This window comes from Corylus avellana, chromosome ca7, assembly GCF_901000735.1.
Source record: "Corylus avellana chromosome ca7, CavTom2PMs-1.0".
Taxonomy (NCBI): domain Eukaryota; kingdom Viridiplantae; phylum Streptophyta; class Magnoliopsida; order Fagales; family Betulaceae; genus Corylus; species Corylus avellana.
In genome coordinates this window covers 340,958-353,285 of record NC_081547.1, presented here as the reverse complement: position 1 = coordinate 353,285, position 12,328 = coordinate 340,958, and the positions used below count along the sequence as shown (strand labels likewise).

Genomic DNA, 12,328 nt, shown 5'->3' with positions numbered 1-12,328 from the left:
AGCAATTATAGGCACAATTGTATTTATATTGTGTTAAAGAATGTGAGCAGCAAATCAAGGAATTTGCACCAACCCTCGGAGCCATGGTCACATTTGTTTTCCTTTCCGAGTTACTACTGGAAGTAACTATGGAAGAGAATTTGAGACCAGTCAATTTAAAACATTTTGAATACGCCAAACACACAGCTTATCTCGGTTCTTGGCCATTTGACAGCATAAATGGTCTTCAAAATTAATATTTCTTGGCAAGTAACTTGTCAGTACTGACTAAAAAGTATACTCATCGTGCATCTGCCTAAAATTCTCATAAGTTGACTAACCATAATCATGATGTCCATACCTATCTGACATTACAGTAAAATAAAAGATGATTGACCTCCATATAAATTCAAAAGGCAACACAACGCCAATATACATAATTGCTGGAATCATCGTCATTTTCCCCTGTAATTTGAAAGAAAAATCATTAAGGACGAGTGAGAGAGAGAGAGAATGGGGGTAGTTCAAGTTTAACTTACGTGCTCATCATCAGAGTTATGTTGTCTCCCTTAAGAAGAATCCGCCCTGAACAACACAGATGAAACACTTCAAACCATGCACATTTAGGAGAACGTAATGAAAAAAAGTGAGATAGTGAACATACCTAAAGTTTTTCTGCTCTTCTTCTTGATGTGGACTTCTTCAGCATCATCCAGAACCAAATTCATGTACTCATCAAAGCCCTGTAGGACACAACAATAAACACAAGAACAAATTTATATTTATTTCCTTACAATTAAGAAGGGTGCAAGCAATGCTGACACTTCTATTTATTACGTATATCATCCCTAGAAAGCAAGGGAGACAGAATGTGAGTTCAAGTATTAGCTTACATCTATGGCAGAGTCATCATGCTACGGAGTGAAAATATTTTTTAAAAAGAAGAGGCATTAGTGAAAATTTGTCAATATATTCCAGAGCCATTAATTCGGTATCCAACAACTTAAGTGCTAATTCTCCTGCATCAGTGCCTTTTTTTTAGATTATCTACGGTCAGAATCCTCCCAAACGTTGTTGTCCAGACAAAGAAAGCCACTCTCGTCAGCATCAGCAGGGGGCTAATCGCATGATATAAAGAGCTGACCTCGAATGTTCTCCTTTTAGCCAGCAGACCCTATCCATGTCTCCTCAATTCAACTTGAAGATTGAAGAAAAAGATGGCCATCTCTATCTCCCAATCATGCACGAATCAGATGAAGGAGATATTCCAAAGACAGGTGTCATTTGCAACCAGCATATGGTCTGTCAAGGAGGCCTCCTTAAAAACAAGCAAATACTTAACACCAGAAAAGCTTCCTTCAGAATCTGATCTCCACTAGACATCATGACAGAACCGAATCTTAAGTAATCTCCCACCACATATCTCACAAATTTGAAAAAATTCCTCTATCACTCCTAATGTGTTTCCACACCCCCCACACTGTAGAACCCGAACACCGCATTGGAAACCCAAACCTTCTCTCATACTCTCTTTCACTTCTTGTTGTCGCCAGTCGCATGTCACTCCCTTTGTGCTGATATCCTCTCTGAGAGCCTTTCTCTGCACATTTCCCCTCATTGTAGTCCAATGCTCCTTTGATTCCTCCTCTTCCTTCACCGAATTCACAGCCATGTCCAATTCTACTGCTCCACTCCTAAATTTCCAGTTCACCACACTCTCTCGCAGACCCTTGCTCTCTCCCCCACCTCGCCTTCCTCAAATCCTCTTTGCTCAACTCCTTTCCTTTTTTCTTTGTTTTGGAAGCCAAATATGCCGCCCTCCTACCGCCACCTCCAACCACGCACCCTCCATTGCCTTCTTCGGCCTTTGCTCCAACCCCCTAACCGCCTTCCACCCTATGTGCAACTCACATGCCACATCCAATGCATGTGAGCACCATGCACCCCCTATTGCTTCCCACAACATATCTAAGGCTTCCTTGCTTAGAGGTCCACCCGAGATTTCTGCCTCCACATGGAAATCCATGAAATTCAACTAGGGGTCAGAAATGCTTTCTCGATTTCGACCACACTTGTGTAGGAATTCGAAACCCCCCAGAAGGATTCACTAACCAGGCCTAGTTATCGGCCGAGCATAACAAGGCTCATCTCTTGCGAAAGAGATCTTACCCACATCATTTCACAGGCTACATGTAGCTTATTTTAACCTCAAGCTGTCTCAATATACATCCTACAAAAAGTGTATACTTGATAAGTAGGATCACCACCCAACGGTGTTCCTAGTAGAACTCCAACAAATTAGGCTGATCACAACCTCTGAACCAAAATTCAAAGTTAAGACTTTCCTTTTCAATTTCCATTCAAAAGTTATTATGTGTTTCCATGCCCCATTGTTACACCACGTCAGTAAACTATTTGACAGATTCTTTTAAGTTGCGACATACAACTCTATGCACGACAAGGTGACACAATCCAGGCCATCGAATTTGATTCAATAACCAAGATTGGACAAACTACATCGCGAGCAATCCTAATAACTAAAACAAGAAGTCAGAGTCCCAGATGAGCACAAAACACAAACTACAAGTTTACCAAAGATTCCAGAATTCTATAGTAGGAAGTTTGACAATATCACCTCTCAGACAAGTTTGACATTCTTTATATATATTTTTTCCAAGTAAGGTATACATCTGTTTGGGTTTCTCAAATAAGCAGATGTAAAGTATAGAAAACATTTTTTCAATGGCATACCCTACCAAAAAAACACTTCTAAAAACAGTTTTCACCTTTGTGTCATGTCAAAACCTTTTCAAACCAGAAACGCAAAAATTTCCCCAAACACATTAACAAACAGCAAGCTTTTTTTCTTTCTTTTGTTCTCTGAAAACATTTTTGAAAACACACAGCCTCCCCTTCCCCTCCCTTGCGGCCAAAGAATTACTTATAAAAAAAGCAAAAAAAGAGGCCCTAGTAATCCCAGATCAGCAGCTTTCAATTTTTCTTCTTCAAGGTTTATTCTTGGGAGGAAATGCTCATCTGGGAAAACAAGGTTAGACTCCTTAAAAAATTTCAGCGTGAAAATAGTAGACCCTACCTACATCCCAAAGAATTCAAAAAATTATGAGCTAACCCTTGTAAAATAAGACATAATTAATCATTCTTGTTCTAGTAAATCACTAAAGCATAAACCAAACTGGCGCTACCCAACCCTAAACGTGACAAATCCAGCTACCATCATAACAATTCTTGAACACATTCTAGATATTGCCTACAATTCCCACCTCCATTGAATGTATAAATCATGGAACTTGAGCAATCTATTATAGCGAAACATTCTAGATGTGAACATATTGTTCCTGTTTCCTTATATATATACTGATCCCATTCCACTAAATTTCAGCCACCCCAAACTCAAGGGCAGTATTTTTCCACTAGAAGAAAAACAGGCAGTAGATACTTGTCCAATCTACTCACAAATTTAATTTTCCTAAAGATTTTATATTAGCATATCATCATTCTAACACCCGAAGAATCCTAAATCTCAACTGCCACAGTATAAAATGAAACTGAAATCATCAACCACTTTATGAATAGATAACCCCTGAATGCCGAGAAAACCTTATACCTAATACTAATCACAGAACAATCCAAAACCAACGTAATCTCAAACATTAAGCTTTCAAGACAAACACGTAATCTTAAACATAACACTTACAATGATTCGGCCCTCAATCCGCAGGTCTCGCTGCTCAAAAAGCCATATCTGAATGCGAGCTTTCTGTAACAATTCCAAACCAAAAACATTAAGGAAAAACCAAATCGAAGCAAGCCCAGAAAGCAAAATCAATCAGAGTGAACAAAATTTAGGACTTACACTCTGAAGGAACCTGAAAATCAGGTTCTGGCGCCGCATCAAACCCCAAGAAACCAAATAAAAAAAGTCAGTGAACACAGAAGTGCAAGCAAACGCTAGAAAATTATTGAAAAGGAAAGTGAGCGAGTGAGCTTACGATGGGTTGGGTCATTATCCTTTGAACTTTGGTGCTTGCCATGGCTGCAGAATTCGATGTTTTTACTTGTTACGCAGAGTTGGAGTCAAAGATGTGCAGAACCCTAAACCAAAGAGCTTTTTTCCACCGAACCTGAAATCAAAAGATCGACGCGCATTTTTAATGTCTCATCATTATGCCTGACAATATCACATATTAATCAAAACATAAACCAGATTTGCTGAGAAACTAAAACCCAACATTAAAAAAAAAACACAAAGAGAGTACGAGGATGAAAAGGGTTCGGAGTTCTCTCTCAGACAAATGCCTCGATATGTCGTCACAAACGAATGGAATAAGAAAGATCGGACTCGTCATCATTTTTTATTCATCACCGAGAAAAACAGCCTCAACCCACTAATCATTATTTATAGAAAATTACAATCACATGATCTAAGAAAACAGTAAAGAAATCAAAGCCTTCGTTAGAATAAAGAAGCAATCATCAATGGAAAATAGAAAAGAGAGAGTGGGAATACTGACAGATCCAATTGGAGTTCGGAGACCAGCCGTTGGAGACGAGAGGGTTTTAGCAAGTTCCTCTTCTATAATGTGTGTGCGTGTTTTCGGGGCACTGACTGAATGAGAGGAGAAAGGGTTTCAGTCACCTAAGAGAGTTGGGAAGATCGACGGCTGCTGTTGGCGCACGTGTAAGAGCATTTATAATGAATTATCTAAATTTCTTAACCAAAGTTCATATTCCTTTGGTAATGCAATCTCAATGCATAAAATACTCAAACAAAAAAAATTATTCAAATTTAATTTCAATTACAACTAAAAAATAAAAAATAGTCAATTTTTTGTTTTAGCCAAAAATATAATTTTTTAATAAATAAAATTAGAGAATTTTTTTACAACTCAATTTTTAAAATTAACACGAGTTTAATAAAATTAGTAAAAAGACATGTGATTCTCATATATTTGAGGGAGACACAAATAGTAGGAAATTCATGTCCTTTTAACTAATATCCAAGATTCAAATTATCCGTTTAAATATTTTTTTGTTCTTATTCTTTATTTTTTTTTAACCCAAAGAGCAACATCACAACCATCAATAATAACTGAAACACCTGCAAATCATCGATCAACACAAGCATGTTGAATATACTGATAAAATTTTATAAAAATAGTAAGATTGAGTTTGAATTGCAGATATGAAATCATTAGCTGAACATTTGAAAGATGGTCTTGCATGCAGGGATATTGACCCTCCTTATTCCCCCTTTTTCCTTCTTGTTATCAACCAAGAAAAAAGAAGACATGAATTAATGAGTTACGACTACACGACATAAGGTGGTCAAAGAAGGCATGGGAGGGATATTGGCAGCTCAATTGTCAATTAACTTGTAGGTCAATATTTCAATTTGGCTCCCATCTCTTCTTTGATATTGACTTTGGTGCATCTTATACGCACAATATATACTTTTTAATTTGCATTTTAGATGCTAATTTTATACGTTTAAATTATATTAACCTACTTTCTTTCTTTCTTTCTTTTTCTTTTTTTTTTTAAGTCCTGAACTTCAACATGTATTATTTATTGGCCCAGTACGTTGTTGAACAACTTGTAACCTTGCCAATGCCAAACAAATTGAGTTTAAAAACATAAAACAGGAATTAATCTTATTCTTTTATTAATTATGGAAGCTAAATTTCCAGGGCAACAAAAGCTACATTAAAATTAAACTCCTATTTTTTTTTTAAAAAAAAAATAATAATAATTGGACTCCCGGTTCCAAGTTCTAGAAATGGCGTACGGTTTCTCGGCAAAAGCCAGCTACCGCAACATTGCATTGACTTTTCATTGAAGAACTTTCGATGAGACATGAAAATATTGTATAGCAAGTGGTCATGTGATCTGTCGAAGAAGCTCTAGTCAGTTTTGGCGGACAAGGAACATAAGATTTATCTTTAAAAAAAGAAAAAACATTCTTAATATAAAAATTATTAATATTTCTAAATGATAAAAATATTCTTAGTAAAAAAAAAGGATAAAAACAAAAAACAAAAGACTAATGTTATAATGTGATAAACATTATCACAATTCACAATCTAAAATTTGAGAGAAAGATTGTAAATTTCCACAGCTCTTACTGTTTTTTGGTTTGCAGAGAAAAATAAAATGAAAAGAAAACCCACATTTATTATAATGAAAGGCCAGCAGTAGCAGTGTGGACAGAAATGTTTCCACCGAAGCAGACAACGAGAGGCGTCACTTTAAATACAAGAACACAGACACAGCTTTACAAGTCAGCCGCCATTAACAGTGACGGCGTTAACTCAGACCTCTCAGGCTCTCAGCCAACCCCCAAACGGCCACTAAACTTCAGACGGAGCATTTCAACGAACATAAAATAGAAAATACAAAAAAAAAAAAAAGAAGAGGGAAATCTGATTGCCACATCTAGCTTCGTTTCTTCCACGCCAGTCTTGATCATTTTATTGTATAGTCAACGCTGGAGTGCTCTTGGAAGCAGTAAAATGTTATCTAGCAATAGCAATTCACGTAACAAATTGGTACGGAGTTGATTGATGAGAGAGACGTTTGAAACTGCGGAGAAAGAGAGACATTTTACAGAGAGAAGCGTATGAGAATGGTCAAACATTACCGGTGGCGCCGGTCAATGGTTGATTAACTTCTCTTTAAAGCCCTTCTTCTCCCTCTACGTCTCGCCCTCTGTTTCTCTCTCTTGCTGGGTCTCTTTTTGTAGGAGCTTGGGTTGCCTGAATATTTGTGGTGGGTTTGGTCCGAACAGTTAAAAGTTCTTGGAGAATTCCGCTTTTCAGTTCCAAATTCGGTGGATAAAGCGATGGCTGTAAGCTTTTTGTTTTTGTTTTTGTTCTTTTAATGTCAATTCTCTTTTTTGCTTTGAATGTATGGCTTTCTGCTTGGTTGCAACTTGCTGGGAGAACTGGAAGAAAGGAAAAGACCTCGAAAGTTTGCATCTTTTGCATTATGTCCTATGGGGCCTAATTGAATAGTGTTTTTTCATGTTCTTTTCAGGCGTTAATAATACGAGGTTTAGGATTGTAATTTGTTATCGGTTCCCACCTTTTCCTAATTAGCAACCCAGTTGAGCTTTTGTAATTCTTTTCTGTTTTCGGATGTTGATATTGTGTGGAAATGGGAACTGTGATTGTTTATTTAGATTTCAAAAATAGACTCCTTCTGGGTTTGTGTTATTTTGTTTAGAAATTCTGGGATTCGTATGATTTTGTTAATGATGTAGTAGTAGTATTAACAGAATTGGGAATTCTGTTGATCTGTCTTTGTCATGCTTTTGTGTTTTTTGGTTTCAAATTGTTTGGAAAGAACGGATCAAAAAGATAATAATCATTGCTGCTTTGCCAAATGTCATAATAACAATTCAGCTATAGATGTGGGTACTGAAAAGTTAAAATTTTGAATTTTTTTTCTCTTTTGTCAGAAAAAGGTTTGGGCTCTTGGTTGAATTATGAACGTGTTTGAATTAAGATTAGAAAAACACAGAAAATAAAGATACATCTGCCTGTTTGGTTGCCTTGAATTTTGGAGTAATGCTAAAAGAAGGCCCATGTCTCCCTCGTGTCCTCCCAAAATTGATATGTCTCTTAAAATTACCATTGGATTTGCGATAAATTACTATTGAAGTTTGATCAAATAGTAATTTTAAAAGCCACATCAGTTTTGAGAGAATATAAGGAGGACTTGAGGGTGACATTTAGCACTCCTCTGAATTTTATTGTTTTGCTTGATGGGCTTGCTGAGTTGTTTTCTGAACGGTTGCTTTTGCTCATTCTTCCTGTATATCAGTGCAAGCAGCCTAGTTGATTTACTTGGATGTGTTATCAATTACATTTGTAGTTGTTGCTGTTTAATACTTGGAAATTGAAGCTCAGGTTGAATTATTATGCAATTTGGGCTGCATTTGTTTGACATTATATTGTGGGTGTCCAAATGTGTTTTTGGTGTGGGATATTTTTGTTTGAGGTTTTTATATGATGGTCTTATTTTCAAGATTTATGGTAAAATGTAGATAAATATTGCTGTACTTCTTATCTAGTTGATCATAGGAAGTTATATTCCTTGTATTCAGCTATTTTCATCCTAACCTGCAGTCTTAACTCCATTTGTCCTATGTTTCCAAGGCAAAGCGCATCAATCAGTAGTATATGGTTGTAAAATATGGTTAATCTGTTTGAATATGTGCATGCTCCTATGATTCTCGGTATATAGTTTATTTATGCATAATACATGAAGTAAAAGTCCTTGTTCAATAGTTGAAGCAAATGATGTATATGTTGCAAGGATCTTGAGGTACAACTACAAGAAGTTCAAGGATCTGTCACTTTTGTTCATGATCATTCTCATTTTGCCCCCATGTGGTTCTTTTAGCATGACACTTGAAAACTTGTAACACTCTCCTAGTATGCAGGTGGTAATATTTTATTTATTACGTGAATCTCATTGTTTGAGGGTCAATCTGCATACTATCCTGCATGTGCGTGTGTCTGTATTCCTTTCTATCTTTTCCATTTTGCCCATAGATGATACAAGTATGTGGAACACTTATGTTTTTACCTTTTTTCTAGGGGCCGAAATCAAGTGATTGTAAGTTGTCTAGATATGTATTTCACATACCTATGGATGTAATACATGTGTAAAACTTGTCAACAACTATATGTTATCATCAAGTTAACAATGTAATTTGCAGGTCTAATGCATATTCAGTCTATCATAAGCATCCAATGTCCACCAAAGCATAAAAGTATTATTTAAAATAGTCCGTTCTCAATGTCCAATGAGATAATGAATACTTATTGCTATGCAAGTAGACTGGCTGTCGTCTTGTGATTGAGGTCTGTTTTTTAAAAAAATCTTACCTAGCTACTAAACGGTCAACAAGATGCGTCTTTTCTACAGACACAATTTGATAATGCATGAAAGGCCTTTGATTGCTTATAAGCATCGTTCTATTTGTGATAATGTCGTTGCCAATGTTGTCATAAATAATGGTAGAAACATCAATTGGGCGTGGGATTTTAGACATGTGTATGGACATTTCATGGATGTGGCTTGTCCTGTTTCCAAAATGTATTGTGTTTGACACTTGCCAAACTTCTTAGACACAAGTAGGATATAAAAATAAATTTGAAGTTGAAAATGAAAATGATTTGCACACAATAAGCAAGCCTTAAACATGGTCTGAATACACTTCAACAATTAATTAAGCAACTTAAGTAATGGTTCATAAGTGAACTTTGTTTTTATATTTTTGATTCATCATACCTTTATTTTGTATTGAATATTAACTAATCTACATAAGTTATGGAGAAATGATTAACCAAGTTGCATACATATCGCATAGCCTGATATCATATTTATTAAAAAAAAATTGAAATGTATTTATATTCTCCCACGTCTCCACCATTTTGTTTCATAGTTTTTAGGATTTTTGATGTTGTAGTGACCACATTGTGTTGTGTCTGTTTTGTGTCCGTGTTGTGCTTCACAGCATACATACATAGCCACACACACGCATAAACCTATGTATGTGCATTGTTTTTGTCATGACATGTATAGGTTTTGTGTGCCCATCCATTTTACTGTTTTGCAAAGGCGTTTGGAATATTTGTGCTTGTCACGATTCTTGTTTCTGTTGCTTGCTTGGCAGCTATGACTTGCACAATCCATAGCCCTTCTTTTAAAAGAGGGTTCAAAGAGACATATCATATTTGGCTGCTTTTTGAATGTGATACTGGTAGATGAAAATGAAATGTGTTGACAGATGATATAATGGGATAGTCTTATAGTTGATGTACTGGTAAATGTAATAAAATCTTTTCAATGTGGCAGCAACGTTCACACGTACCACAGTTCGGCAATTGGGAAAGCGGAGATAATGTTCCTTACACAGTCTATTTTGATAAGGCTCGTAAAGGTCGAGGTGGGGGCAAGATGATAAATCCAAATGACCCTGAGGAGAATCCTGATCTATTTTCTGATAATTCATCTTCAGCTCAAGGTCCTACTTCCGGAGCTATAGCTGAACCAGAGGAACCAAGAAGACAAAAACCAGGAAGATCATCACATGAACAGCAAAGGAGCAGGGAAGATGGTGACCTCAAGCAGTTTACTGACAATTTGGGTGGCAGAGATAACAGTGAAGCGGTAAATCAACGTCATGGAGGCCGTGGGGTAAGTTCTGGTGAAACCCATAGAAGACCTGCAAGGTTTAGTACTGGATCCGAGCAAAGTGTTGAGCGTTCGCCCCTCCATCGTCAGGCCAAGGTCCCCACAAGAGATGGTGGGGTCAATTCACACTCTTTTGAAGGAAAGGCTTCATATGAAAGTGCCCATGGTACTCCTGGAAGATCCCGAATGAGACCAGAGACTCGAAGCGACGAAATGGTAATCCTCTTCTCCTATAAGTACTGCCATAAATAGCATAGACTTTGAAATGTGTGTTTGAGCATTTGTGTGGTGGCTGAAATAAAAGAAAGAAAGCAATGGTAGATCAGCAAGTAGATCCTATAGTAGTTTAATGTCATGGGTAGTCATTTTCTCATGAAATAAGTTGTGTTTAAAATTAGCTTACTCCCTAAATTATCTAATTTTCTGCTTTCTTGATCTATAGGAAAAACTTTTTTTCTTAAAATGTGATTAAAAAAAAGAAAAAAAGAAAAAAGAAAAAGAAAAAAAAGGGGCACGTGAATCTTGCTAGTTTTGTTATCTGGATATTGAAACAACCCATGATGTACTTCCTTTTTTTTCAAATTATCAGGTAATGGTTCCCACTCTGGTAGGGACTGGAAATTTAGTTTCATGCAATCTTTTGTTACTTTAGTCTTCCTTTGATTACAGGATTCAGTATTTGGTTAAAACTTGTTCCTGACTATTTGGATTCTTACCTGGCAGCCCGAGAAAGGTACTGCTGTTCCAAAATTTGGCGCGTGGGACGAGAACAACCCTGCATCAGCTGAGGGTTTTACTCACATTTTTGAGAAAGTGCGGGAGGAGCGGCAGACTGGGGTGGAAAGGATACCAGGGCCAAATGAGATATCTTACAATAACGATAGGAGGAGGCAAAATCCTGATGACAGTGCTAAGGTTTGTTATCACTCATCAACTCCTGTTTTGCGTAAACAGTGCATGTTCTCATGCCTTTGATTTTCGGGAAACTGATATTTTGTTTTTTCTATTCTCTTGTTCAATTTTCCAGAGCTGCTGCTTTCCATGGGGCAGAAAATGATGTGTTTGAATTTGCTGTAAATACCTTTGAATGCTCTCTCCAAGCTGAGTTTCTTCTTTGAAGTGCGGTCATTTTGTCTGTGTGACTGTGTGCGCTACTCTGTATTAATAAAACATAAAATTTTATGGCAAGCTTTCCTTCTTTTGTTCTTCTTCTTACCTTAAGCTGCTTTAAGGAGATGTACTGTTTCTGTTCAGTTTTGCTTAAATTGTATTTGCATGGAAAATACCAGATACAGAGATTCTTTAATTCTATTCCCAGTATATTTCGGTGAGCCGGTGACTTTGAACTTGTCCTTGATTCCATGCATTTTATGTAAAATATATATATATATATATAGACACACACACACACAACCCATCATAGATCTAACCACTATGCCCTGTATGATGACAATCGCATTTTATATACATACTACAAATTCTTATAAATACAACTTTAAAGAAAACTATAATTAGTTTTGTTTATTACTTAGCTTTGCTAATAATTAAGACTTTAAGAATATGTTTAAGATTGCGTTAAGGAACTTAAAAAGTATTTTTAGCACATGAAAAACTATATCAAGCAAAAATTCATCTATTTGGTGAAAAACTTAAAAGAAAAAAAAAATAATAATGTTGTTTGACTTTTTTTTTTGGCTTTAAAAAAAGCAAAAAATAAAAAAATAAAATAAATAAATAGATAAAAGTTATAATTCATAACGCAATTATTTTTTTTATTAAATGAAACTTTATTTATAATTGCTAACGATAAATTCTCTATATTTTTTTTACAAATGTAGGTCAAATCACTTCTTTTTTCTTTTTCTTTTTTATGCCTCCATGTTTTCAAGCAAATCTTTAGCCTCTCTAATTTGATATGCCTTGTGTGTCTAATTAATTAGGGTTTTAGTAACAAACATCATCAAGTTACTTATGGTTGAATCTTTAAATTTGTTTGCTTTGTCATCCATAATGACTAAACTGTGTGCCCAATAATCTGTTTCTTCGACATATGCAATGCAAGGTTTTAAGTACGAACTATTATTTCTTCAACGACATCTTCATCGTTTATTGCTTTTTTAAGTAC

The 12,328-nt window shown here is 35.9% G+C and overlaps 2 protein-coding genes and 1 non-coding gene across 3 annotated transcripts; 1 reads left to right on the top strand and 2 right to left on the bottom strand.

Annotated features, from left to right (window-relative positions):
* Window positions 1–220: 220 nt before the first annotated feature.
* LOC132188773 (uncharacterized) lies at window positions 221–4,619 on the bottom strand. Its single transcript, XM_059603310.1, has 7 exons — window positions 4,512–4,619; window positions 3,990–4,121; window positions 3,854–3,880; window positions 3,695–3,757; window positions 644–722; window positions 519–564; window positions 221–444 (listed from the first exon to the last, which is right to left on the bottom strand). Exons 2-7 carry the CDS (start codon window positions 4,029–4,031, stop codon window positions 435–437), a joined length of 267 nt encoding a protein of 88 aa, XP_059459293.1. The 5' UTR covers window positions 4,032–4,121; window positions 4,512–4,619; the 3' UTR covers window positions 221–434.
* On the bottom strand, window positions 4,280–4,368 carry LOC132188915 (small nucleolar RNA SNOR75). The gene has a single exon (XR_009440974.1). It is a non-coding gene; the product is annotated as a small nucleolar RNA SNOR75 (small nucleolar RNA).
* A 1,962-nt stretch (window positions 4,620–6,581) lies between the features above and the next one.
* LOC132188441 (RPM1-interacting protein 4) lies at window positions 6,582–11,534 on the top strand. Its single transcript, XM_059602884.1, has 4 exons — window positions 6,582–6,844; window positions 9,865–10,419; window positions 10,927–11,118; window positions 11,231–11,534. Exons 1-4 carry the CDS (start codon window positions 6,839–6,841, stop codon window positions 11,258–11,260), a joined length of 783 nt encoding a protein of 260 aa, XP_059458867.1. The 5' UTR covers window positions 6,582–6,838; the 3' UTR covers window positions 11,261–11,534.
* The last annotated feature ends 794 nt before the right edge of the window (window positions 11,535–12,328 follow it).